Below are 27,122 nucleotides of genomic sequence, written 5' to 3'. Positions count from 1 at the left end.
CTGGCTTGACGGAACTGTTTGCAGTTGAAGAATTTAAATGTGTTCCTGATAATGATGTAAGGGCTGTCCGAGATGAAAAGGATGCCGCTACCTTGGGGGAGTCTGCTGGGTTAGCAGACGAGGTTGTTTTAACCCGCAGGGTTGAGTTTACTCCAGATGTGAGTTGCCCAGAGAGTAACTGGGAGGATCAGGGGAACTTAGAATCTAGAAATTAGAAAGGGGACTGGTATTGAAAGCCTGGAAGAGGTAGATCTCTCGTTTGCGTGTGTTCAGGGTGTTCAGGGTGTGGATGCACAGGGTACTGAACCTAGTATTGAATCTCAGGAAAAGTCTGAGGTATCTGACTTAGTTGAAAAGGAATGCAGTTCTTTTAGGTCAGATGGACTTGGTTCAATGAAGAAAGGGTTAACCTTGGTACCAGTGGAAAGTGAGAATTCTCAGTTGTTTGTGTTAGAAGGTGTGTTAAAAATTAATGATGAGATGAAAGCTGGTGATGTGAATATTATTGAAGGAGAAGGAAAAGGTATTGTTCCTAAATTGAATAAAGAACATTTAAAGTCGAGTGTGGTGTCAGAACTGTTGACCAAAGGGAAGGGACCATTAACTGAACAGTGGTTTGTTAACAAGGTGCCTGTGAATCAATTACAGTTTGTTTGGAAATTTAAAGATAAACGACTTGCTGATGTTATTCAAGTACGTGATTTGGAGAGGCAGAACTTGAAATGTTGTTTTGACCAAGAGGGATCATCTGCTGCTGTTAAACTGAAAACAAATAGAATGAAAGATCCTGAAGATAAAGTTAATGACTTGCTTAAAATTAACGAATTGTGTGGAAGTTCAGCAAATGGGCTTAGTTTGGAAAACATTGGTGATAAGATAGCTCCTGTGAAAGGAGTCTGTGATGGCCTATTCCACACTGGTGAGCAAGCTAACCACGTGAGAGTTAAGTGGAAAAGGGGACAAAGGTTGACCAAATGCCACTTTGAACAACAGGATCTGGTTTTGAGGTAATTTGACAAAGCATGTGAAAGATAAAAAAAAACACCATGAAAGATTGACTGTTTTTTGCACAAATTTCTGTAATGTACTACATTATATCACACATGTATTGGTTCACACTTTGTAATATACACCTAAGCTAAGAACACAGCCCCTTTAGTATTTTTTTGCTAACATGAAAAATAAAAAGTAGGCAGTTATTAAATTGGAGTCTGTTGTTACAGGAATTCGATATAAAAATACAACATGTAAAAGGGAGTGATAATGTTATTGCTGATTGTTTATCTAGATGTTAATTTGAACATGTATCTGTATTATTCTTGACGTTAAGACAACTTCTGTATTTTGTTAAACTCTGTAATTCAGTCATGTGCTTTATTAGTTAATTATCCCCCTGGTGAAAATTCCCAGAAGGATGGGAGTGTTATGAGTGATGAACAGACCTGATGGACAACGGGGTACAGAGTTAACCATCCCCCTCCTGAGAAACACGAACTATTACTGTTGCTATGTTGACCATGAGAAAGAGAGACAAAAAACAGGCAAGAACATCTGCGACACATAAGAGAGAGGGGGAAATTGCTGATTAATGATATTGTGACACCTTTTTGAATTATTTGCTGTTTCGCTGCAAGGACAATAGTTTGCTCAATAACATTCCTCAGTGGACTGAGGAAGGAGTGGCCTGATTTGATGGACACAGTTATTCAAAATTGATTGATAGCTGAGACCCTGTGAGTAGGGATAAAAGACAGGTCTGGAGAGACACCCTCCAGACATGCCAGTGGACACTGATTGAGTGTTTGGAACCCACAAGAAAGGTGGGGGCTTTGAAGACCAAACCAGGAGGTCAGTCATTAAGGCTATCAGTGTAAAAGCAGGGCCGGTGGGCACTTGTGTGTGTGTCCACTCATGCCAGTGACGAGTCCACCACAGAAGAACGGTCTAGCAGCAGGACGGAGAGGTCATAACTGAATGACCACAAAGATATGACGGATTAAGAAAGCAAAGGAAGGTTTGGCTGCTGTAGCTGTTACCTCTCGCTCGCTCTCTCTCTCTCTCCAATGATTGCAATACAACAACCATAACTACATCAGCACTCATGAACTGAACTTTATACTTTTCTATGACAACTTATTTACCCCTAGACGTCGATAGAGCTTGTTTATTATTGATTATTATTATTCCTACACTTTTAGGTTTATTACTGCTAACTTGTTTTATATGCATATTTGCATTATTGGTATGGTTTTGCTTATTTTTATTAATAAACACCTTTAGTTTGGTACCACCAGACTCCAACGGATTCTTCTTTCTCTGCTGGTTAGACATCCAGTTACGGGGTATGTAACAGGAGAGAAACCCCAGAGGAGAAGAGGAAGGTAACTATGGAAATTATCTGAATGAGGCTCTAGCCCTGAGTAGTGCTCTACAAAGCTGAGTTAGGTTTGCCCAGTAACAACCAGAGGTCATGGCTTAATGGTAAAAGATGAGAAGGTTAACAGGAACATGAGGGGAAACTTCTTCACTTAGAGGGTCATGGGAGTGTGGAATGAGCTGCCAGTGCAAGTGGTTCATTTAAGAGAAATTTGGATATGGATATGGAGGGTTATGGTCCTTGTAGGTCAGTATAGGTCATTGGGAGTAGGCAGTTTAAATGCTTTTGGCATGGACTAGATGGGCCAAAGGGCCTGCTTCTGGGTGTTCTTCTCTATGACTCTAACTCTTTCAACAGTTGGTTCCAACTTCTTCAACCAAAGTTGTAGGAAAAAATGCTGTACAAGTTCCCTGGTTAGGTTGTAGTGGGGAAGCAATGAAAATTTCAGTATTAGTTCATGACAGTGGCTGTGAGCAGATGACCTTAATATTTAGCTATTTAGCTCTTCAGCCTGCCTTACCACGTGCATAGTTAAGGTTGATTTGCATCTCAGTTTCCCAGTTCTTGATGCTTCTACCAACTTCAATCTCAAATACTCCAGTTGGTTCTCAAGGACTACCAGGGCTAGAAAAGCATTATAAGGTCACTTGTCTGATTTGCAAAGAACCCGAGTGGGCTGCAAACATCAGAGGTGTTTCGAGATTATGTTGAGGCAGTTTTATGTTATTGTCTGTCTGACTGGGAGGTTGCAGTTTCCATCACATTGTTATTCACCTCGTGTGATGGAGGATTAATTCATTCCACTTGTACACAAGTGATAAGGTACGATATTCTGTAACAGATGTCACAGGCCAAGGGTTGTAGAATCCAATATCTATTTGACGCTGTATGGAGAACTGTCTCAGAGCCACAGTGGAGGAAAGCTGTTCAGTCATTCAATACACTCTGCTTGTACTTTTCTCATCAGGTGTCAGGAAACTTAGGGAGGTCGACAGCAGAATCAGGTTTATTATCACTGGCATGTGTTGTGAAATTTTTTAACTTAGCGGCAGCAGTACAATGCAATACATGATAATATAGAAAGAGAAAAACAAGTAAACCAATTGTAGTAACTATATATATATATATGTGTATATTAAATAGTTACATTAAAAATAGTGCACAACAGAAATAAAATATATTTTAAAAAGTGAGGTGGCATTCATGGGTTCAATGTCCATTTAGGAATCGGATGGCAGAGGGGAAGAAGCTGTTCCTGAATCACTGAGTGTGTGCCTTCAGGCTTCTGTACCTCTTTCCTGATGGTAACAATGAGAAGAGGGCATGTTCTGGGTGATGGGGTCCTTAATAATGGATGGCACCACTGCTTGAAGATGTCTTGGATACCACGGAGGCTAGTACCCGAGATGGAGCTGAATAATTTTACAACTTCCTGAAGCTTCTTTCAATGTTGTGCAGTATTCACCCACCTCCACCTCCCATACCAGAGAGTGATGCAGCCCGTCAGTATTCTCTCCACGGTACATCTATAGAAGTTTTCAAGAGTCTTAGGGACAAACCAAATCTCTTCAAACTCCAAATGAACTATAGCTGCTGTCTTGTCTTCTTCATTGTTGCATTGATATGTTGGGACCAGGTTAGATCCTCAGAGATCTCGACACCCAGGAACATAAAATTTTGCTCACTCTCTCCACTTTTGATCCCTCGATGAGGATTGGTTCGTGTTCCTTCATCTTACTCTTCCTGAATTCCACAATCAGCTCTTTCATCTTACCGGCAATGAGTACAAGGTTGTTCCTGCAACACCACTCAACTAGCTAGTATATCTCGCTCCCTGTATGTCCTCTCATCTCCATCTGAGCTTCGGCCAACACTGGCTGTATCGTCAGAGAGTCAGGTAACTATCAGGAGGTCCAGGTATTTATTAGGAAGCAAGTACAGTGCCTTTGTACTTCCAAAGATGGTTTATCTGGCAACTTTCTGCCCATCTTCCAACATTTGGCTACATGAGGTGGAGTAATTTTTGCAATTTCCCAGCAGGTTATTTACATTTCAGTTAATTGAGTCAGCTTAAATTTATCTGTACTTATGTGTTTATTAGTGTTGTGTGTTAATTTAGTTCATTTAAAGTTATTTGTACTAATACGTTTATTATTGCTGTAAACTTTTACACATCTTTTGAAAAAACATTTTAGGAAGTGTAGTGGTATGATTCATTTTTAATAACGTTTAAATAACTGCAAATGTCAGAGGCACACAAATGTTCAAACTTGCTGAAACTTGGTAAGCAAGCGGTGTGACTTGGACAGCTATTGAAGTCTGACTGTGGGCAGGGCTTTCTGTCCACTAAGGGAACATTCTGTGCTGGCTCTTACCAACCAGACCTGTGATTCCTGTCAGAGATCTGCTCAAATAAGTACAAATTAAACTGCTCAGGGAATGATGTGTATGATAGACAGACAGACACACTTTATTGATCCCCAGGGAAATTGGGTTTCATTACAGCCGCACCACGAATAGTGAAGAAATGTAGCAATATAAAGCCATAAATAATTAAATAATAATGTTAATCATGCCAAGTGGAAATAAGTCCAGGACCAGCCTATTGGCTCAGGTGTCTGACACTCTGAGGGGGGAGTTGTAAAGTTTGATGGCCACAGGTAGGAATGGCTTCCTATGACGCTCAGTGTTACATCTCGGTGGAATGAGTCTCTGGCTGAATGTACTCCTGTGCCTAATCTGTACATTATGGAGTGGATGGGAGACATTGTCCAAGATGACATGCAACTTGGACAGCATCCTCTTTTCAGACGCCACAGTCAGAGAGTCCAGTTCCACCCCCACAACATCACTGGCCTTACGAATGAGTTTGTTGATTCTGTTGGTTTCTGCTACCCTCAGCCTGCTGCCCCAGCACACAACAGCAAACATGATAGCACTGGCCACCATGGACTCGTAGAACCTGAGAGACTGATCATTCCAGGAGGTTTTAATATTGTCCCAGTGGTTTAGCATAACAAAGTAGATTTTATGCAATTGTAAAAGGTAATTAAAAGATAGCCATTGCTGATGGCTTGGAGCAACATAGAGACCAGCCTGCGTAAGTGTAGCAGATTTTTATTCCTTAAATGACAATAACAAACCAGATGGATTTTTACAACAATCTGGTAGTTTCATGGGCATCATTACTGATACCAGAGTTTTAATTCCAGACTTCATAAATTCCCCAGCTGCTTTGGTGGGATTTAAACTCATATATCAGGGTCTTTAGATCAGGCGTCTGGATTGCTAATAGAACAGCTTAAACATTATACAGTCGTTCCCTGCAGACTTCCCTCCTAATTTACTGAAAACTAGCTGAGTTTCAATTAGTGATGGATCAGCTGATGGGTGGGAATCCTTCAAATATAATATGTCCCCCTGACAAACATAAAGAATATATTTGTGAGAGTGCAGTTAAAGAGCAGAGAAAATAACAAACAAGCAATGAAATATTGAAGAAATAAATCTGAAAGTTGAATATAAAAGCTGACCCTGTGGGAAGGCATGGAGGTGAATGAAACATCATCAATAATATAGTGTGCCTTACAATATTCCTGACAAGTTGAATAATCAAATGGCTCAAACTTCAAGTTTATCTCCTTTAATTGTACAATCTCATATCTGCTGGATATGTCAGTTCACATTATTGGGTAATTTTCATTAAACTGAATGATTGTATAGTATTTGGAATCATTTTTATGTTCTCCTGAGGTAAACTAGTCTGTCACAAAATTTGTAGTGATTCCCTTTCACTCTGCAATAGTTTAACTTGACAGAAAAAAATCCTTGTGCTCTTCAGTCTACCATTTATTTATAACTAATCACTCAGTAGGAGACTTCTAGAACTCATTAAATATTCATTTTTCCTTTAAATTTATTCTTCACCCTCTTAAGTTCCCTCATGTTACAGAACGTAAATACGAAAAAGTAGTGATATATATATACGTACTTGGAGTCTTGGGGTCTTGGCTCCCTTTGAGGTGCTATGCCCAGTCTTTGGCTCCTAGTCTAGTCACATGACAACTTACAATGACCAATTAACCTCTTAAACAGTATGTCTTTGGAATGTGGAAGGAAACCAGAGCTCCAGGGTTTTATGATCCTTGGTTCTCTGTTACGAGTGCTATAGTGGCATTGCAGTTAGCATGACATTATTACAGCTTGTGGTGTTCCAGAGTTCAGAGTTCAGAGTTCAACTCCGGCACCATTCCGTAAGGATTCTCTGTATGTCCTCCCCATGGAATGCACGGATTTTTCCCTGGGTGCTCCGGTTTCATTCCACAGTCCAAGCATGTACTGAGTAGGCTAATTGATCACCGTAAATTGTCCGATGATTAGGTTCCGGTTAATCAGCGCTGCGGAGCTGCTGGGGCAGCTTGACTTCAAGGGCCGGAGGGCTGACTCCGCACGGTATCAATAAAGATTTGTTCAATCTGTTTAGTGCCGTTGTGATGTTTACTCGGTGTGACAGTGGTTTCTGTAATAGTATGTGAATTGAGTTAGTTGTTGAAGTCTTATCCCATTGTCATGCTTGTGGAGGATTGTTGTGTTGATGCGTTTTTAGCCATCAGGTTTCTACAGGGCTGCCAATCAGACAACAAAATGTCAAACAGAATCATCTTTTCCTTCCCATGTTATCAAATGCCACTTTGTGAAGCACAAAATCCGGCAATGAGGGATTTTTTTTTTGAAAAATATTATGTTTTCATCTGGGTGAGGGGTGACAAACTAAATGATGGAACATGTCTAACATTTGACCCTTTGATGCTAGAGAGAATACTAGATTCAGAGTAAAACACTTCCATTTCCACTGTGTCTAAGTGAAGGGTCAGCGCCCTTGCCCCTAAACGCACGAGCTTTTCACAACTCCATAGGCCACTTCCATGGAACGCAATTGTCAGGTTACCATTAACATGGATGAGATGGAATCTTCAAAACCCAAAGTAAATTTTATTATCAACACACATATATGTCACGACATACAACTCTGAGATTCATTTTCTTCTGTCAGACTCAAAAAATCTATACAGTAACAACTATAATAGGATCCGAATCAGGTTTATTATCACCGGCATGTGCTGTGAAATTTGTTAACTTAGCAGCAGCAGTTCAATGCAATACATAATCTAGAAGAAAAACAATAAAATAATAATAATAAATAAGTAAATCAATTACAGTATCTGTATGTTGAATAGATTAAAAATCGTGCAAAAACCAGAAATAACTATATTAAAAAAGTGAGGTAGTGCTCACGGGTTCAATGTCCATTTAGGAAACGGATGGCAGAGGGGAAGAAGCTGTTCCTGAATCGCTGAGTGTGCGCCTTCAGGCTTCCGTACCTCCTACCTGATGGTAACAATGAGAAAAGGGTATGCCCTGGGTGCTGGAGGTCCTTAATAATGGACGCTGCCTTTCTGAGACGCTGCTCCTTGAAGGTGTCCTGGGTACTTTGTAGGCTAGTGCCCAAGAAGCAGCCAACTAGATTTACAACCTTCTGCGGCTTCTTTCAGTCCTGTGCAGTAACCCCCTCCCCCTTGCAGCCTGTCAGAATGCTCTCCACGGAATCAATGAATGACCAGAAAACTAGGGTGTCCAACCAGAGGGGAGAAAACAACAAACTCTGGAACGCAAAAAGAAAAAAACCCAGTAATATAAATAAATAAACAATAAATATTGAGAACATGAGATGAAGAGACCTTGATTGTAACTCCATTGGTTGTGGGTACATTTCAATGATGGGGCAAGTGAAGTTACAAGAGCCTGATGGTTGAAGGTTAACAACTGCTTCTAACCTGGTGGTGTGAGTTCTGAGGCTCTTGTACATTCTTCCTGTTGGCTGCAGCAAGAAGAGAGCATGTCCTGGGTGGTGGGTGTCCCTGATGGGTGATGGATGTTGCTTTCCTGCGGCAGCGTTTCATGTAGATGTGCTCAATGACCTGTATTTATGAAGCCTCAAATAACTTGCTCACAGCAGATGATCATTTTGAAGTGCAGCCACAGTGTTCTGCAGGTTCACAGTGTATTGTCTGATATTGTTTACAGTAAGATTCCACAAACTGCAGTTCAGTGTGCAATCAAGTCACTTGATTTGTGCACATGCTTATTGGGGGAGGACGATTGTTCAAAATGCTTAGAAAACTTCACTCTGATCTTTAAATGGAGCCAAGGCTTTTTAATATTTACCCAAAATGACAAACATGATTAGAATGAAGGGGATGCGCTTTCAACAACGTGGCATTCAAGAAAGCAGACTGCAGTGTGAGAATTCTGTGTGGATATTCACGGAGAATTCTGTTTGTTCTTCATATTCACTTTGAGGTGAGGAAACGATTGATACTCCGCCACATTTGCCGGATGACAGAAAAGCTTCTAAGCTAGGTGTGACTGTGCCTAAAATATGTTATAGGACATTTTGTTTTCGTTTTGTTACATTTAGTGCAGCTAACTCATCTTCTAAATGTATTCATTCTGGTGTATTTTACCATTCCTATGGAGCATTCTTTGACAACATAATGAAGCCATTATATCAATAATCTGTTATGCAAATTACTGTTATAAAACAACATCAGAATTGACAACATTGCTTTAAGTGTCTCATCCATCCGTGTGTGTGTGTGTGAGAGCTCTGTGTTAAAGGGGAAATGTGTCTCTCAGAATTCAGGATTTGCTTATTCACAAAACTACACCAGAAGTCCATGACGATTTACAAAACAGTAAATACAAAGCCTTCTCCAAGAGGATCAGAACCTGGTCGTGGTTTGGAGGCTTGCTTGCCTCAGTGACCTGGAGATCTATGCTGGCTGGAGTCAAGGCCAAACAGGTCAAATAGGTTAACTACCAAACAGGTCAAAGGGTAGAACCAGAGTAAGAGTGGTCCAGTGGTCTTCCAGGTTCAAGGGTTCAGCTCAATGCTGACAACCGTGACTGGGAAAACAAAATTGTTATGGAAACAGCAATGAAGAATCCTTCTACATCTGAATGTGACGGTATTCCCGAGTCTCCACCCAGGACCTGTATGACTGAGAAGCTCCAGACACCAAAAAGGAAGTTCTGAACTCTGCCAGAGATGGAGGACCTTCATTGCTGCCCTAAACACCCGTGGTGTAACAGGCAGTAGGTAAGGCTGGACCCCACAAAGGAAGCTTCGTGGTGCTTATTATGACTTTTGGGTAGGTAACTAATGGATTGCAATAATAGGCTGTCCAGTTATTGGATTTCAGACTCTTGCCATGTTTAAAGCAGTGAAAAATAGCTCATTGAATCAAAGTTGCAAAATTAGAAGGCAGAGACCAAAAGGGCAATTGCAGGGTAACTCGCAATTGTGCAGGGTGGTTGTTTTAGAGGAGCAAAGCCACCAACAAAGCTATATGGATAACTTTATACTCTACTTACCATTGACTGGCCTTTTCATCATCTTTGTTTACATACAGTAACACAAATTCCTATAAATGCCAACCTGAAATGGCAAGTGGTGCTCCATTTTACCCCATTGAACACAAACTTCTTGAAAATGCTTTAGATTTTCCCTCCTTCTACCATAAGCACAACTTGGCCACAGTCTGTTCACTCCAGCTAGTTGTCCAGGTTACTCCAACAGGATCTCCTAAAACCTTGACCTTTACTCCAGGAAAGACAAAGGCAAGAGTAGCTAGAGCTCCCCTTTCACTCACACTACCTTAGAATCCTATCATCACCGGGTTTCAATCTGTCCTTCCCACGGTCAGAATCAGGTTTATTATCACCGGCAGGTAACGTGAAATTTGTTAACTTAGCAGCAGCAGTTCAATGCAATGCATAATATAGAAGAAAAACAAACAAACAAACAAACAAACAAACAAACAAATAAATAAATAAATAAATAAATAAATAAATCGATTATAGTATACATATATTGAATAGGTTAAAAATCGTGCAAAAACAGAAATCATATATATTTAAAAAAGTGAGGTAGTGCTCATGGGTTCAATGTTCACTTAGGAATCGGATGGCAGAGGGCAAGAAGCTGTTCCTGAATCACTGAGTGTGTGCCTTCAGGCTTCTGTACCTCCTACCTGATGGTAACAGTGAGAAAAGGGCATGCCCTGGGTGCTGGAGGTCCTTAATAATGGGTGCTGCCTTTCTGAGACACCGCTCTTGAAGATGCCTGGGGTAGGATTTGTAGGCTAGTACCCAAGATGGAGCTAACTAAATTTACGACCCTCTGAAGCTTTTCTCGGTCCTGTGCAGTACCCCCCCCCCCCCCCCCCCAATACCAGACAGTGATGCAGCCTGTCAGAATGCTCTCCTCGGTACATCTATAGAAGTTTTTGAGTGTTTTTGTTGACATACCAAATCCCTTCAAACTCCTAATGAAGGATAATCACTCTCTTGTTTCTTTATAGCTGCATTGATAAATTGGGACCAGATTAGGTCCTCAGAGATCTTGACAGTCAGGAACTTGAAACTGCTCACTCTCTCCACTTCTGATCCCTTATGAGGATTGGTATGTGTTCCTTCGTCTTACCCTTCCTGAAGTCCACAATCAGCTCTTTGGTCTTACTGACATTAAGTACATGGTTGTTGTTGTGACACCACTCGATTTGGCATATTTTGTTCCTGTACGCCCTCTCATCTCCATCTGAGATTCTACCAACAATGGATGTATCATCAGCAAATTTATAGATGGTATTTGAGTTATGCCTAGCTACTCAGTCATGGGTATAGAGAGAGTAGAGCAGTGGGCTAAGCACACACCCCTGAGCTGCACCAGTGTTGATTGTCAGTGAGGAGGAGCTTTTATCATAGTACTCTTCCGGTTAGACAGTCGAGGATCCAATTTCAGAGGGAGGTACAGAGGCCCAAGTTCTGTTCCTTATCTATCAGGATTGTGGGAATGATGATGTTAAATGCTGAGCTGTAGTCGATGAACAGCATCCTGACCTACGTGTTTGTATTGTTCAAGGCTGTGTGAAGAGTCATTGAGATTGTGTCTGCCATTGACCTATTGTGACTATAGGCAAATTGCAATGGGTCCAGGTCTTTGCTGTGGCAGGAGTTCGGTCTAGACATGACCAACCTCTCAAAGCACTTCATCACTGTAGGTGTGAGTGCTGCTGGGCAATAGTCATTGAGGCAACTCACATTGTTCTTCTGAGGCACTGGTATAATTGTTGCCTTTTTGAAGCAAGTGGGAACTTCCATCCATAGCAGTGAGAGGTTGAAAATGTCCTTGAATACTCCTGCCAGTTGGTTGGCACAGGTTTTCAGAGCCTTACCAGGTACTCCATCAGGACCTTCCACCTTGTGAGGGTTCACTCTCTTTAAAGACAGCCTAACATCGGTCTCTGAGACAGAGATCACAGGGTCATTAGGTGTAGTGGGGATCTTCACAGCTACAGTTATATTCTCCCCTTCAGAGTGAGCATAGAAGGTGTTGAGTTCATCCGGTAGTGAAGCATCACTGCCATTCATGCTATTGGGTTTCACTTTGTAGGAAGTAATGTCTTGCAAACTTTGCCAGAGATGTCGTACATCCGATGTTGCCTCCAACCTTATTCAAAATGATCTCTTTGCCCTTGAAGTAGCCCTCCGCAAGTCGTACCTGGTTTTCTGGTGCAGACCTGGGTCACCAGATTTGAATGCCACAGATCTAGCCTCCAGCAGACGACATACCTCCTGATTCATCCACGGCTTTTGATTCGGGAATGTACAGTAAGTCTTTGTAGGCACACATTCATCCACACAGGTTTTAATGAAGCCAGTAGCAACTGCAACGTTCTCATCCAGATTCGAAGATGAATCCCTGAATACAGTCCAGACCACTGATTCAAAGTGGATAGAACGTCAAGAGTTTGGCTCCATCACCGCCATTTCAAGGGAAATCAGAGATGGGCAACGAATACTGGCCTTGCCAGTGAGGTCCATATTTCAATAGATGAAAAGGAAAACAAACGAACACATGGGAGAGTTAGATTCAGATTGGACGTGTCTGTATTAGTGGAGTTAATCAGGCTGTTAGACTGTTGACATTCCTGTCCTCATCCATCAAGCACAGTAAGTGTGTGGGCAGGTGCAACAATTAATTCGGATGGCAAGGGGATGGAGTGTAGAATTAAATAAATTTTGCTATAACTGTGCAGATTGTAGGTGAGAATGCATCTGGAGTACTGATGCATTTTTCACTTTAAGATGTATATTTACATTATATTTGCAATTCAGGTAAGGTTCACTGAGAGGGCATCTCACATGGAAAAGCTCAATAGATTGGATCCATGTTGAAGTCTGGAAGAATGAGAAGTGACCTTATTGAAATGTATAGATTTCTAAGGCACCTTGACAAAGTATTCATATGCCAAAATATTCATATGAACATCTGAATTTCACGCATGGTTGAAATCTGGGTCTAGATGATGTAGTTTCAGAATAAGTGGTTACTTGTTTAATAGATAGATGTGGAAGTTCTTCTTGCAGATGCTTGTGAATGTTTGGAATTCTGAGCATTTGAAAACTATAATGGCTGATGCATCTTCAAAGAGCCAGGCCTCAAAATGACGGCATCCATTATTAAGGACCTCCCATCACCTAGGACTAGTCCTCTTCTGATTGCTGCCAACAGGGAAGAGGTACAGGAGCCTAAAGGTAGGTACTCAATGATTTAGGAATAGCTCGTTCACCTCTGCCATCATATTTCTGAATGGACATTGAACCCATGAATACTATCTCACTACTTCTTTCCCTCTTTTTTGCCTTACTTAATTAGTTTAACTTGATATGTATATATACTGTAATTCATAGATTTTTATTATTATGTATTGCAATGTACTACTGCTACAAAACAACAAATTTCACTACATATGCTGGTGATGTTAATCCTGAGTCTGATTCTGGTGTACAGGACAGTTAAAGGTTCTGAGGAACAGGCAGGAGAAGAACGTTGGGTCTGAAATCAGTTCAACCACAATTTTATTGAAAGGCAAAGCATGCTCCAAGGCCTGCGTGGCCTAACCCTCCTCCCTACATATCAAATTTATTGTCAGAGTACATACGTGTCACCATATACAACCCTGAGGCTACATCCACACTACACCGGATAAATCCGTAACCAAAGCTTTTTCTCTTTGTTTTTACCCTCCGTCCACACTAAAACGGCATTTTTGTCCCCCAAAACCGGAGCTTTTCAGAAACGCTTTCCTAGGTGGATATTTTTGAAAACACTGCTCGGGCAGATCAGTGTGGATGGGGTAACCGGAGACTTCTGAAAACGCTATCAGACAGCAGCGCGCTATTTCATTGTTTTCTTGAACGCAACCTAACAATTTCAGAACAGACAGCAACGAGGCTGAAGCCAGAAGAGTTAGAAATGTACTCACCAAATACTTTGACCCATACTTACTAAATAAATAAGTGTACTGTACTCACTTTGCCCTGTTTTCTGTCCTTGCTTGTATGAAGGTGGTTTACCTATTTATGTAAGTACTTCTCTGACAATAGACGTGTAACAGCCTAATGGAACATTGTATGGAATTACAAGATAACACTGATGCAGACATGTTTTATACATTTAACAAGGGGCTTTATTAATGCAACAGAGTTAGTCAGTTTTTCAATGTTTGTCATCAGCCGGGTCAATCTGTCCGTAAACTCCCTGTCGGTTGCCGCTGTATGCTCCAGTATTTGTTTTTTTTTAGTTTTAAGTTCTCCTGCGTAAGAGCCAACAGCTGTCCGTTGTTTTAAGTGTTTCTAGTCTGAAACTACACAAACGTGCACTTTTACAGCGAGATTTGACACCAAACATGTCACTTGTTTTCGGTAGATGAGTCCTGCGCATGCACAGGAGGAGGAGATTCGCTGAAATCTCCATTTCAGTGTGGATAGAGATATTTTCAAAAATGCATAGTGTGGACGTCTATCGTTTTTACACGAAACTGGAGTTTTCAAAATTATCCAGTCTAGTGTGGATGTAGCCTGAGATTCCTTTTCCGCAGCATACTTAGCAAATCAATAGAACAGTAACTATACACTGTAAACAATCTTTGAAAATGCAGATATAAATAAATAGCAATAAATAACAAGATAAAAAAGTGATTAAATGAGTGAAATCTTATCCCCTTTTGTTCAAGAGCCTGATGGTTTGGGCTAGTAACTCTTCTTGAACCTGGTGGTGCAAGTCTTGAGGCTCTTGTACCTTCTATTGATGACAGCAGTGAGATAAGAGCATGGCCTGGGTGGTGAGGATCTTTGATGATGGATGCTGCTTTTCTACGGTAGATGTGCTCAATGGTTGGGAGGTTTTGACCCGTGATGTACTGGGCTGAATCCACTGCCTGCTGTAGGGTTTTCTGCTCAAAGGCATTGGTGGTCCCATACCAGGCCGTGTCAAGCAGATACAGGCCAAGCCTGTGAAAATCGAATTCAAGGCTCAGTTTTTCTGTTCACTTTGATGGCAAAGATGACAGGTCTTTTCGGAGCAGAGCATGGAGTTCTAGTGATGATCGGGTAGTCATTTCAAATTGCAGCGGACTGCACATGAAGCAAATTGTTCAATTTTCCCTCCCATTTGTTGTTTGTGGAAGGCTGCTCTGTAATGAGTGGCTGCTTTGGTTTAGTAGGAAAGTCACAATTACTTCAAAAGATTACCATGTGAAGGCTGTTGGGACTGCCTTGAGGTGGTGATGAGGTTACATATAAATGCAACCTTTTCTTTACAAGAATTTCCTTCTCTTCTAATTAAGAGACACGAACCATACTTATTCTGTATAAACATGCTTGTCAGTTAGCAGCATAATCAATGTTATCTTCTCCAGAAAAAGTCTGCTACAGTAATGTCACAGATCTCAGTGCCTCTATTCATGAAAGGTTGTGTAGCCCATTACTCAGTGGAATACATTCTAATACTTCAATATAATAAAAGTTATTGCTAATCCTTAATTGGCCAATTAAATACGTTAAGAAAATGAACATTTATTGAGATTGTTCATACACATGACAAGCCACCTTACAGTGCCTAGTTAAGCATGGAAAAATTCTATTCCATACTCATTATTTCAGTTTTCCTCTCTCTATTACATTGGCTGATTCTGGCTAAAGAAAGGTTCTGGAGAGAGCAACATGGCACAGAAGATTTACTCCTGTGATGCAGGGAGAGTCTGGCCCAGAGTCATCCCACAGTGCCCAGAACCTCCAAGCACCAGAAACTCCTACTCCAGACAGAGTAGCAGAACTCTGCTGGGTTCAGTAGACTCCAGCAAGCCATCGGATGAAGTGGCTGCAGTTTGAGACATAGTGCTCACTGTGCAGAACCTATTCCCTCCCTGGCATTACAGGAGCTGCAAAGAAAAGCGCCACTAGGACCGTCGCAGAGGCTTCTGGATGAGCCTCCAGATGGCCATGGATCAAGAGGTATGACCTGTGGACCAAAGCTGCTGGGGCACAAGCCAGGGCCTGATCATCCCTGGCTGGGTTGCCTGGGTGACCATGTCTGATGTTGATAGACACAAAGCACCCAGTGATCCCAGGTTACATCACTGATGATGTGTCCCAGCGCATCCCAAGATGTATCTCAGCATCATAACAGCCGGACAATGCATGTAGGTGTGGGGAACATTGTTTGACAACAACAGTTGTATTTCTATTACACCTAAAACATACTAAAACTTCCCAAAGTGCTTTACTTAAGATTTGACATTAGTTTGACATCAAGCCATAGAAGACAATATTAGGAAGGATAATCAAAAATTTGCTCAGTCATTTCAATGATCATGAAAATAAATTCAAGGAAATCAGATCTTATTGTTATTCGATCTTCATGCGCTGATACAACATTCTTTTATTTACCTCTACCTCTATCTTTAATTGGGAACAGCCCAGGTACTAACAGGAGGGGAACAGGAAACAATATAAATAAAATAAATTTTAAAAAAGCAATGTTGTGGGACAGAAAACATGAACAGAAATTAGTTGAACGTCTGGGTTTTACAGAGGTACTGAGGCTGAATGGAGCAGTAGGAAAAATAGAGGGATTAAAGAAGAAAGGGAAGGCTAGTCCCAGCTAATTAATGAGTTTGGCACTGATGGTGGCAGTTTGTAGGAGGAGAGTGGAAAATCTATTATATTTGGAGGATTGAATGGTGAGGAAAAGATAAAACACTGGGCAGCCTGATAAGTTGTGGCTCGTGTAATGATTTACAGTGCCAGTGACTCGGGTTCAATCCCCACTACTGCTTTCTCTGGGTGCTCCAGTTTCCTTTCACATTCTAAAGACATACTCTCGGTAAGGTGTGGGCAAGTTATGTTGGTAAAAGAAGCACATCCTCAGACTGCAATTGGTTATTGACTCAAACGGCACATTTCACAATATATCTCGATGGACGTGTGACAATTTTAAAAAATGATTTTTATCTTTAAGAATGCTGGAATAAAATGCAGAAGTAGTTTGGGACATGGGATAGGGATAAGAAGCCAAGGATAAAGGTTCAATACAATGGAGAAAGGGATAGTTTTACTGAACAGGAACAATATGGACTGGTAAAAGTTAATTCAGCATAGGGTAATTACAGATTTTGCTCTGGGAAATTATACATCCTTCAGCTCTACCTTTTGGTTTTTTTTTTGTAGAGTATGTTGGGCTTTCTTTGTTAGGGAGTATTCTGGAGCTATGTGAATATAGCAGGTATTAATTCAAACAATAACCAAGCTTTAGTTCTGTAAATGTATATAAGTTCAGGAAGCTTGCAATTAGCTTTCAGTTTTTTTTTATATAAATTGCAGGCAGTAATTTCAAGTTAAAAGCACAGATTGTTCTACAAACGAAGAAAGTGCATACACAAGAGCCAAAAGTTAAAATAATGGAATTGTGTTAATGGGCTTGCATGGCTAAGTTATTTGCACCATTGTGACTTGAGTGCGTGCAAATTACCAGACCAGATGGATGTTGTCACTCAGCATATCAGACATGGTCACAGGAATAGGCAATCAATAGTTTTGTGTTATTATCATATTTGTGTACTCAAAAACAGCCCAGACAACATTACATTTGGGTGTCTGGCTCTCTGTCATTAAAAAGTTTTAGAGTATTTTAGAACACAAATTTAGAATAATTGTGTTAATTAGTTTCTCCCAAAGCTGCTTGGACCTTCAGAGATGTCTTACCAATTACAACACACACTGGAGCCACTCAGCAGGTCAGGCAGCATCTATGGAAATGAATAAACAGTTGACATTTCAAGCCAAGATCTTTCTTCAAGACCGCAGAAGAAGGAGGATGACGCCAGAATAAAAAGGTGGGGTATGAGAAGGATATCGAGAAGGTGATCAGTGAAGCCAGGTGGGTAGAAAAGATAAAGGGCTGGAGAGAAAGCAAGCTGATAGGAGAGGAGAGTGGACCATAGGAGAAAGGGAAGGAGGAGGGGAGCCAGAGGAGGTGAGAGGCAGGTGAGATGAGGTAAGAGGCCAGAGTGAGGAATAGAAGAAGAGTGGAGGAGATATCGATATTCATGCCATTAGTTTGGAGGTGCCCAGAAAGACTATAAAGTGTTGCTCCTCCATCCTGAGGGTGGCCTCATCGGGGCACAAGAAGAGGGGATGGATCAATATGTCATAATGGGAATGGGAATCGACGAAATGGTCCCCCAGTGTACGACAGGTCTCACCAATGCAGGGGAATCTGTATCGGGAGCGCTGTTCAGAAAGGATGGCCCCTGCAGATTCGTAGGTGAAGTGTTGCCTCAGGAGTCCTAAATGGAGTCGAGGAAGGAGGTGATTGGGCGGGGGGAGCACTGGGCTGGTTGCAGGATTAAGTGCCAGGAGGGAGATTAGTGGGGAAGGATGAATAGACAGGGAAGTCATGGAGGAAGAAACAGGAGGTAAAGATGTGTTTGGTGGTAGGATCCTTTTGGAAATAGCAGAAGTTGGGGGCGAGTGATGTGTTGGATGCAGAGGCTCATGGGGTGGTAGGTAAGGACGAGAGGTACTCTATCACTGTTAAGGTGATGGGAAGAAGTACTGAGTGGGGATGTTGGGGAAATGGAAGAGATGCGGGTGAGGCAGCATTAATGGTGGAGGAAGGGAAGCCCCATTTGTTCATGAAGGAGAACATCTGGAAAGGAAAGCTGTATCCTGGGAATAGATGCGGCAGACAAAGGAACTGAGAAAAGGAAATAAATGTATCCAAAGTATTGAGTGAACAATGTTATTGCAACTATTGAAATTGAATTGCCTTTGATCTTAAGAGTATAATTATGGTGTACTTATGGGTTTGTGAGCCTCGACCGAGCGTGTCTCCAGAATGACGCCTGCTTGTTGTGCTGAATAAAGACTTTTATGTCACCAGTTTCAGTGTCTCTCCATCACATTCTGGAAGCTCATCCAGGATCCATTCGTGATCCACTCTCTTAAGGAGACTAAGGGGTGAGTATTTCCAAGTGTAGCACCCATGCTTAGATCTGTTCAGGTCAACGACAATGGGATCACAAAGTATCAGCGAACATGTTGGAGAGCTGAACTGAAGGGTGAAAGAGTAATGCTTGCACATGCGTGTTTGTGTAAGGACTGGCTATCAGACAGTTTTGGGCAGCTTGGTGAAGCACGGCCACCAGTTGTGAAAAGTGATTACTGACCATTTGGGATGCCAGAGGGGTATGTGTAACTATATGTGGGGCATACTTGTTTCAGAGTGGGCTTGGGTGTTTTAAGGATAAGTTTGAAACTTCAGGGTAACAGCCCTTTGTATGGAAAGAAATACAATAGGCACCTTGAGTTCAGTTGCATATAAGCAGCCGATTGCAGAATACATACTCTGTAGTTTTAAGTATGCACTGTTTAATTTTTATCTATCCTTTATATTTTGCTTAGTGTGGAGATATTTGAGGGGGAGGTTATACCCAGGTATCTCTGTTGGGATGGCTCCTATTGAGGTTAGACAATGTCAGGTCGAGAATCTTGATGAACTGAGTCAGGCTTAACTAACATTTACAAGCCCCTCACCCCCAGGGAGAAGCAGAGCATTTTGTCTAAGCTGCCCTCACTTAGGGTTGCTCATGGGACTTCAGAGCTCAAGGAGATGATAAAGTTCACCGAATTGCACATGTGTTGGTTAAAGAAAAACGCCCAAGGAATATGTGGGGTAGGATGGCCCAGGGAGTGCAGAATGGTACCTGGGCAACTAGCGGGAATGCCAGTGAGGAGGAGAGACATTGCTCTGGGAAAGACACACTGAGTAAGGCAGGTGTTCACATAAATTCAGGAAAGGGAAAAATAACACGGACAAGACAAAGACAGTGAACATGTGTGTCCTTCTGGTCAAGATGGTGCCTGTGTATAACACTCCTTCGCTCGAAGTCTTCTGGATAGATCATGAAACCATACCTTTCACTTCTTTAATGCCTTTTTCATTTGTGTTTTGTCTTGGATGTGATTCTGCAACTGTTGGAGCCTGTGATTTGCTGTTTGGAAATCGATCGGGTGTTCCAGCGCCTTGCAGCCTCCGAGAGGATTCCGGGAGACAGAGGCAGTGAGCAGGCTGCAGGAAGGGGCACGAGCTGACGTTCGACTCCATTTTGCCAATTAGAGCTTTCATTGTCTGCTGATTAAAGCACGAGGAAGATTGAAACATCAAGGCGAAAGCGGAAGTTTGGAGATTGTTTGGGCGCTCCAGCGCTCTGCAGACTCTGCAAAGGGAGACAGGCAGTGTCCACGAACCTCGTGGCAACCAGGCTGTGGAACAGGGTGGAAGTCAATGTCCAACATCATTTTACCGCTTGAAGCTCCCATTGTGCGCTGATTAAATCAAGGAGGGAGATTGAATAATCGAGGCAAATGCAGAAGATGAACGCCAGTTGCCTGCTTTTTGTTCGCTCTGCTATTGGAAAGCCTCCACTGTGCCCGGAGAATTTTTACCCAGCTTTTCTGTGTTTTGGATGTGGACTTGGGCTATAGACTTTTCCCAGTCTTATAGTTTTTAATATTCTGTGTTTTTCGTCTGATCTTTTCTTTTTGGTGTGGGGGTGGGGGATTTGGGGATCAAAGTGCCTGTTCTGTTTAGTTCTTTTTTTGTACGGGGAGGGGGATTTGGGAGTCGATGATCGTGCTGCCTTTCTTCCTTTTCTTTCTTGTTTTCATGGCTGCCCGCAGACGAAGAATTTCAGAGTTGTATACTGTGATAATAAATGAATCTTTGAACCTTTGTAACTTTGATCCCCAGAGAAGACAACATGCCTCGCAGAGAGGCGGCAGCCTCAAGCAGGGATAGGAGACAGGCAACGTGTCAGGAGGGTCCCATGGGTAGGGGCTCACCAGAGATAAGGACTGTAAGAAGCATTGCAGCTGCCTGCAGAGGTTAAATTAAATTCCCACCAGAAAGAGAAGAGAAAGGAGGAGACTGGGAGTAAGTGTGCAAATCACAGGGCAACGAGAACAACGGACGAACATAAGACAGCAGAATCTGAGAACTAGCAGGAAGAAACTACTGGAGCCAATTTAGTAAGATGATACAGTGTGGGAGAGTGAAGGGCCATCATAACCAGGGTAACCTACTGTGGGACAGAACAAAACAGCAGCAACCTATTGCTAAGCAACACACACACAAAATGCTGGAGGAACTCAGCAGGTCAGGTAGCATATACAGAAATGAATGAACAGTCGACATTTCGGGCCGAGACCCTTCTTCAGGACTGTAAAGGAAGAGGGAAGACACTAGAATAAAAAGGTGGGGGGAGGGGAGGGGAAAGAGGCCAGCTGTAAGGAGATAGGTGAAATCAGGCATTTCGGAAAGGTAAAGGAGAGTGGAGCACAGGAGAATAGGACGAAGAAACGGACCCAGGGGAAATGAATGGCAGGTGAGAAGAGGTAAAAGACCAGAGAGGGGAATACAAGAAGATGGGAGGCCATGGACCAACTTGTCGGGATGGAAATGGGAAAGGGAATTGAAATGTTTGGCCACTGGGAAGTTCGGCTCTTGGCAGATGGCGCAGAAGTGCTCGACAAAGCGATCCACCAGTTTATGAGGGGTCTTATCGAGAGCACCAGATTCAATAGATGACCCTAGCAGATTCACAGGTGGAAGGACTGTTTGGCGTCCTGAATGGAGGCGAGGGAGGAGGTGAATGGTCCTGAATCGAGGTGAGGGAGACTGATTAGAGAGAAAGAAGGAAGACCTCACGCAGACAGGTGACTAAGTCACGGTAAGGGAGCTCTCTGAGAAGACAGATTTCAATCCCGGGTGGTGCTCTAGGCAAATGACACCTGTGTTGTATACAGACCCGGTGAGGCAGCCACTGGATTTAGATTAAACTGTACGACTCACCTTCTTGTTGCCCTCAGAAACAGAACTAGGGTTCAAGTCAACCCATTAAGTGTCATTACAGTGAATCTAAGTGATGAACACCAGCCTGTTGCATCACATCTGACCATTTCTGATGGACATGGCCCCTCGGATGAAAGAGAACGGAAATGCAAATTCAGAAGACAGCAAACCATGAATAATGTTAAAGTTTAATGGTAACTATGCATTGTATTGAAGGCTGGTTCCTGGAGGTAGATGATTAGTTGCACAGATCAGGATAGAAATATATTGGGGAAAACAGATGGGAGGGGATTGAAGTTGGGGCAGAGACATCAAGTTCCACAACCCTGATAGCAAGGCACACTGCGAAAGAGAGAAGAATTCACACTCAGCGTCCGAAGGCAGCAACACCAACTGAATGGGGAGGGAAGACAAATAAGCAGGGCTCTTTCAGTAGTTGGGCCAGTGATCGCGGGGACAGCATGGGAGAGGGTGCCACTGGGGCAAGGTCCTTGCAGCTATCTGAATAGATACCACCACAAGCCCTCCTGTAGGTCAATCAAAAAGACTAGTTATCAAGATCATTCCAATAATCTTCTGTCATGGCATGGAATGCGAACTATTGCCTGTGGACTTGAAACAAAGTTAGCTTGCTGTGACCCTGCCCAAGGAATAACTACTGACAGCTTTACCTATCAGATTGAAGGGCGAAGAGGATGTGATCAAATTTCTGGAACATTTTATTGCCATCTCTGCATAGTCTTGTAGATAGCTAATTAGGGATATTAGTGCAGATGTAGGTACACACAGGTTAGTAACTGGGGAAGAGATCCAAAGTGAGGAATATTTTCACTGTTCTGCTTAATCGGATCCTCCTTAACATTTGGTAGTCCTGAGATAGATTTCTGTTCAGGGACTGAGAGGAGAGTATGTTAGGGAGTATTCTGGAGATATGTGAATATAGCAGATATTAATTCAACTAGGAACCATGCTTAGATCTGTTCAGGTCCCCTTTCTAGATCTTTCTGTTTCTATCTCTGGAAACAGCCTATCCACCGACGTCTACTACAAACCTACTAACTCCCACAGCTACCTAGACTATTCCTCCTCCCACCCTGTCTCCTGCAAAAATGCTATCCCTTTCTCTCAATTCCTCTGCCTCCGCTGCATCTGCTCTCAGGATGAGGCCTTTCACTCTAGGACAAAGGAGATGTCTTCCTTTTTTAAAGAAAGGGGCTTCCCTTCATCCACTATCAACTCTGCCTTCCATCGCATCTCCCATATTTCACACACCTCTGCCCTCACCCCATCCCCCTGCCAGCTCACCAGGGATAGAGTCCCCCTGGTCCTCACCTATCACCCTACCGGCCTACAGATCCAATGTATAATCTTCCGTAACTTCCGCCACCTCCTACGTGATCCCACCACCAACCACATCTTCCCCTTCCCCCCACTCTCGACTTTCCACAGGGATCGCTCCCTACATGACTCCCTTGTCCATTCATCCCTGCCCCCCCCCAATTCCTCCCTAAGGACCTCCCTCCGGTACTCATCCCTGCAAACGGAAGAAGTTCTATACCTGCCCCCACACTTCTTCCCTCACCACCATCCTAGGCCCCAGACAGTCCTTTCAGGTGAGGCACCACTTCACCTGCGAGTCAACTGGGGTGATATACTGTATCCGGTGCTTCCGATGTGGCCATTTATACATTGGGGAGACCCGCCGCAGACTGGGAGACCGTTTCGCTGAACACTGGCGCTCGGTCCTCCAGCAGTGGCGGGATCTCCCTGTGGCCACACACTTCAATTCCACAGACCACTCCCACTCTGACATGTCTGTCCATGGCCTCCTCTACCGTCAAGATGAGGCCGCATGCAAGTCGATGGAGCAATACCTTATCTCCTGCCTAGGTAGCCTCCTTCCTGCCGGCATGAACATTCAACTCACTGACCTCCGTTGATACCCCTGCCCCTCATCCTTACCCCATCCCTATTTATTATTTTAGTCTGGTTCTCTTTCTCTCTCTTTTTCCCCTCTCACTATAATCTCTCCCTCCAGCCCTACCTGTCTTTCTCTTTTATTTCCCATAATTCTCCACCTCCCCCCCCACCAGCCCATTTCCCTCCAGCCTATCACTTCCCAGCTCTCTACTTTACCCCTCCCCCCACTCCTTATCCCCCCTCGACCATCCCATGTTACTTCACTCCTGATGAAGGGTTTCGGCCCAAAACATTGTTATTACCTCCTCCCATAGATGCTGTCTGGCCTGCTGAGTTCTGCCAGCATTTTGTGTTTTTTATTTATTTCCAGCATCTGCAGATTCACTCGTGTTGCCGTTAAAATAATGAAATTGTGTTAATGGGCTTGCATGGCTAAGTTATTAGCACCATTGTGACTTGAGTGCAAGCTAGCAGACCAGATGGATGTTGTCACTTAGCGTATCAAACGTGGTCACAGGAATAGGGAATCAATAGTTTTTGTGTACTTACCATATTCAGACACAGACCTGACAACATTAATTTTGGGTGTCTGGTTCTGTGTCAACAAAAGGTTTTAGAATACTTGTGTTAATTAGTTTCTCCCAAAGGCACTTGGACCTCCAGAGGTGTCTTATCAATTACAATGTTCATCCACTAGTATCTCAAAGGACCATTTGTCAATCCAAAGTATAAAAGTAAACAATGTCATTGTAACTGTTGAAATTGTATTGAATCATCTATTGTTGCCTTTGATCTTAAGGGTATAATTGTGATGTACCTTTGGGTTTGTGAGCCTCTGCTGAGAGTGTCTCCAGAATGATGCCTGTTTGTTGTGCTGAATAAAGACTTCAATAGCACCGGTGTCTTTCCAATGACTTCAAACACAGTCACATTATTCATTCTGTTTTCTACCGATGCAGAAATGACTGTGTCAGAAAGCTACAGGATTAACTTTGCTTTGAGTTTCCATTCCTTCTTTACCATTACTTGATCCACGTCTGTTTTCCCCATGACTTCCCAAATTTCTCCATTTCTATTACTTGGGATGGGCTGGCCATGGGTATCCATCAGAAATCCATTAATTCATACAAAATTAGATTATTTTATAGACACAATAGGTACTGCAGATGCTGAAAATCGAGAGCAATACACTCATGGGAATAAACAGTCAACGTTTCAAGCTGAGATCCTCCATGAAGACTAGCGAGGAAGGGAGAAGAGGTCAGAATAAGAAGGTTAGGGAAGAGGAGGAAGAAGTACGAGGTGGCAGGTGATAGGCGAAACCAGGAGGTGGGAGGGGGTGAAGGAAAGAGCTGGAAAGTTGATTGGTGGAAAGAGATAAAGGGCTGGAGAAGGGGGAATCTGATAGGAGAGGACAGAAGACCATGGATGAGGAGCACCAGAGGGACGTGATGAGTGGGTAAGGAGATAGATGTGAAAGGGAAACAGGAATGGGGAATGATGAAGTGGGGGGGGGGGGTCGTGGAATTACCAGAAGTTCGAGAAATTGATGTTCATGCCATCAGGTTGAAGGCTATCCAGATGGAATATAAGGTGTTGCTCCTCTAATCCAAGTGTGGCTTCAACGTAGCAGTAGAGGAGGTCATGGATTGACATCTCAGAATGGGAATGGGAAGTACCATTGAAATGGGTGGCCACCAGGAGATCCTACTTTTTGTGGCAGATGAGGATGCTCAGCAAAGTGATCTCCCAATCTACCTCAGGTCTCACTGATATACAGGCCACATAGGATACGGTAGAAAACATCAAAAGGCTCACTGGTCAAGTGTTGCCTCACCCGGAAGGACTATTTGGTAGTGAGGGAGGAGGTGTTGCATTTATTCCACTTGTAAGGATAAGTACCAGGATCGGGACGAGCGGACAAGGGAGTCACATAGGAAGCAATCCCTGCGGAAAGTTGGGGGAGGGCAGTGTTGATTGAGGAGGAAGAGAAGCCCCTTTCTTCGAAGAAGGAGGACATTTCAGTTGTTCTGGAATGAAAAGCATCCTGAGAGCATATGCGGGGGAGATGACGGAACTATGAGAAGTGGATGGCATTTTTACAAGTAACAGGGTGGGAAGAGCTATGATCCAGATAGCTGGAAGAGTCAGTGGATTTATAAAAGATATCATTAGATAGAATGCCTCTTAGAGATGGAGACAGAATGATTGATGAAGTGGGGGAGAGGAGTCAGAAATGGACCAAGTAAATTTGAGGGCAAGGTGAAAGTTAGAGACAAAGTTGATGAAGCAGCACCAATGCAATTGTTGACGTAGCATAGGAAGAATTGGGGAGTGTAGCCAATGAAAAGGCATGTATTGCTGAGACCCATGCGAGTGCCAATGGCTACATCTTTGGTTTGAAGGAAGTGGGAGGAGATGAGGGAGAAATTATCGAGGGTGAGGACCAATTCTGCCAGATGGAGGGGAGTGGTGGTGGAGGGGATCTGGTTGGGTCTGTTGTCTAGAAAGAAGCAGAAAGCTTTAAGGCTTTCCTGATGGAGAGATAGACCCAACCAGTTCCCCTCCACCAAATCTCTACTCTGTCTGGCTGAACTAGTCCTCATCCTCATCAATTTCTCGTTTGGCTCCTCCCACTTCCTTCAAACCCAAGGTGTGACCTTGGGCACTCACATGGGTCTCAGCTGTACCTGTCTTCTCATCGGCTATGTCCATGTTCCAAATCTACACCGATATTGCTCCCCAACTTTTCCTACGCTGCATTGACGACTGCATTGGTGCTGCTTCCTGCACCCATGCTGAGCTCATCAATTTCACCTATCACCTGCCACCCTTTGTCCTCCCACCCTCACCTTCTTATTCTGACTTCTCCCCCTTCCTCTCTAGTCCTGATGAAGGGTCTCAGGCTGAAACATTGACTGCTTGCTCCCATCTGTCGATTGCCTGACCTGTTGATCTCCTCTATCACATTGTGTAGACTAACTTATAGTTGAAAACAACAGGGTGCAATGAATTTAATTTTTTGCATGAAACTCACAGAGTAACTGCTACATAATACAACCACTCTTTGGCTTCTGTGGGCAAGCCAATTCTGGAGCACAAAGCAAAATCCCTTTGGATCCCATGCCTCCTTACTTTCTCAATAAGGGGTACCTTATCAAATGCCTTGCTGAAATCTATATACACTACATCTACTGCTCTTCCTTCATCATTGTGCTTAGTCACATCCTCAAAAAATTCAATCAGGCTCGTAAGACGCGGCCTGCCTTTGACAAAGCCATGCTGACTATTCCTAATCATACTATGACTCTCCTAATGTTCATAAATCCTGCCTCTCAGGATCCTCTTCATCAACTTACCAACCACTGAAGTAAGACTCACTGGTCTATAATTTCCAGGACTATCTCTACTCCCTTTCTTGAAGAAGGGAACATAATCTGTAACCCTCCAATCCTCCAAAACCTCTCCTGTCCTCATTGATGATGCAGATCTCATTGCCAGAATCTC

The 27,122-nt window shown here is 43.0% G+C and overlaps 1 protein-coding gene and 1 long non-coding RNA gene across 2 annotated transcripts in view; both read left to right on the top strand.

The window, feature by feature from the left end:
* The first annotated feature begins 219 nt into the window (after positions 1-219).
* Positions 220-27,122, top strand: part of LOC132382033 (uncharacterized) — a 103,661-nt gene continuing 76,758 nt past the window's right edge. The window contains exon 1 of the mRNA XM_059951851.1: positions 220-1,007. Coding sequence (XP_059807834.1) covers positions 394-1,007 — 614 coding nt within the window. The 5' untranslated portion in view covers positions 220-393. The remainder of the gene's footprint in view (positions 1,008-27,122) is intronic.
* Positions 3,608-20,576, top strand: LOC132382035 (uncharacterized). The gene is made up of 2 exons (XR_009508184.1): positions 3,608-4,274; positions 17,507-20,576. It is a non-coding gene; the product is annotated as an uncharacterized LOC132382035 (long non-coding RNA).

This window comes from Hypanus sabinus, chromosome 27, assembly GCF_030144855.1.
Source record: "Hypanus sabinus isolate sHypSab1 chromosome 27, sHypSab1.hap1, whole genome shotgun sequence".
Taxonomy (NCBI): Eukaryota; Metazoa; Chordata; class Chondrichthyes; order Myliobatiformes; family Dasyatidae; genus Hypanus; species Hypanus sabinus.
This window is presented reverse-complemented; position numbering and strand designations above follow the sequence as displayed.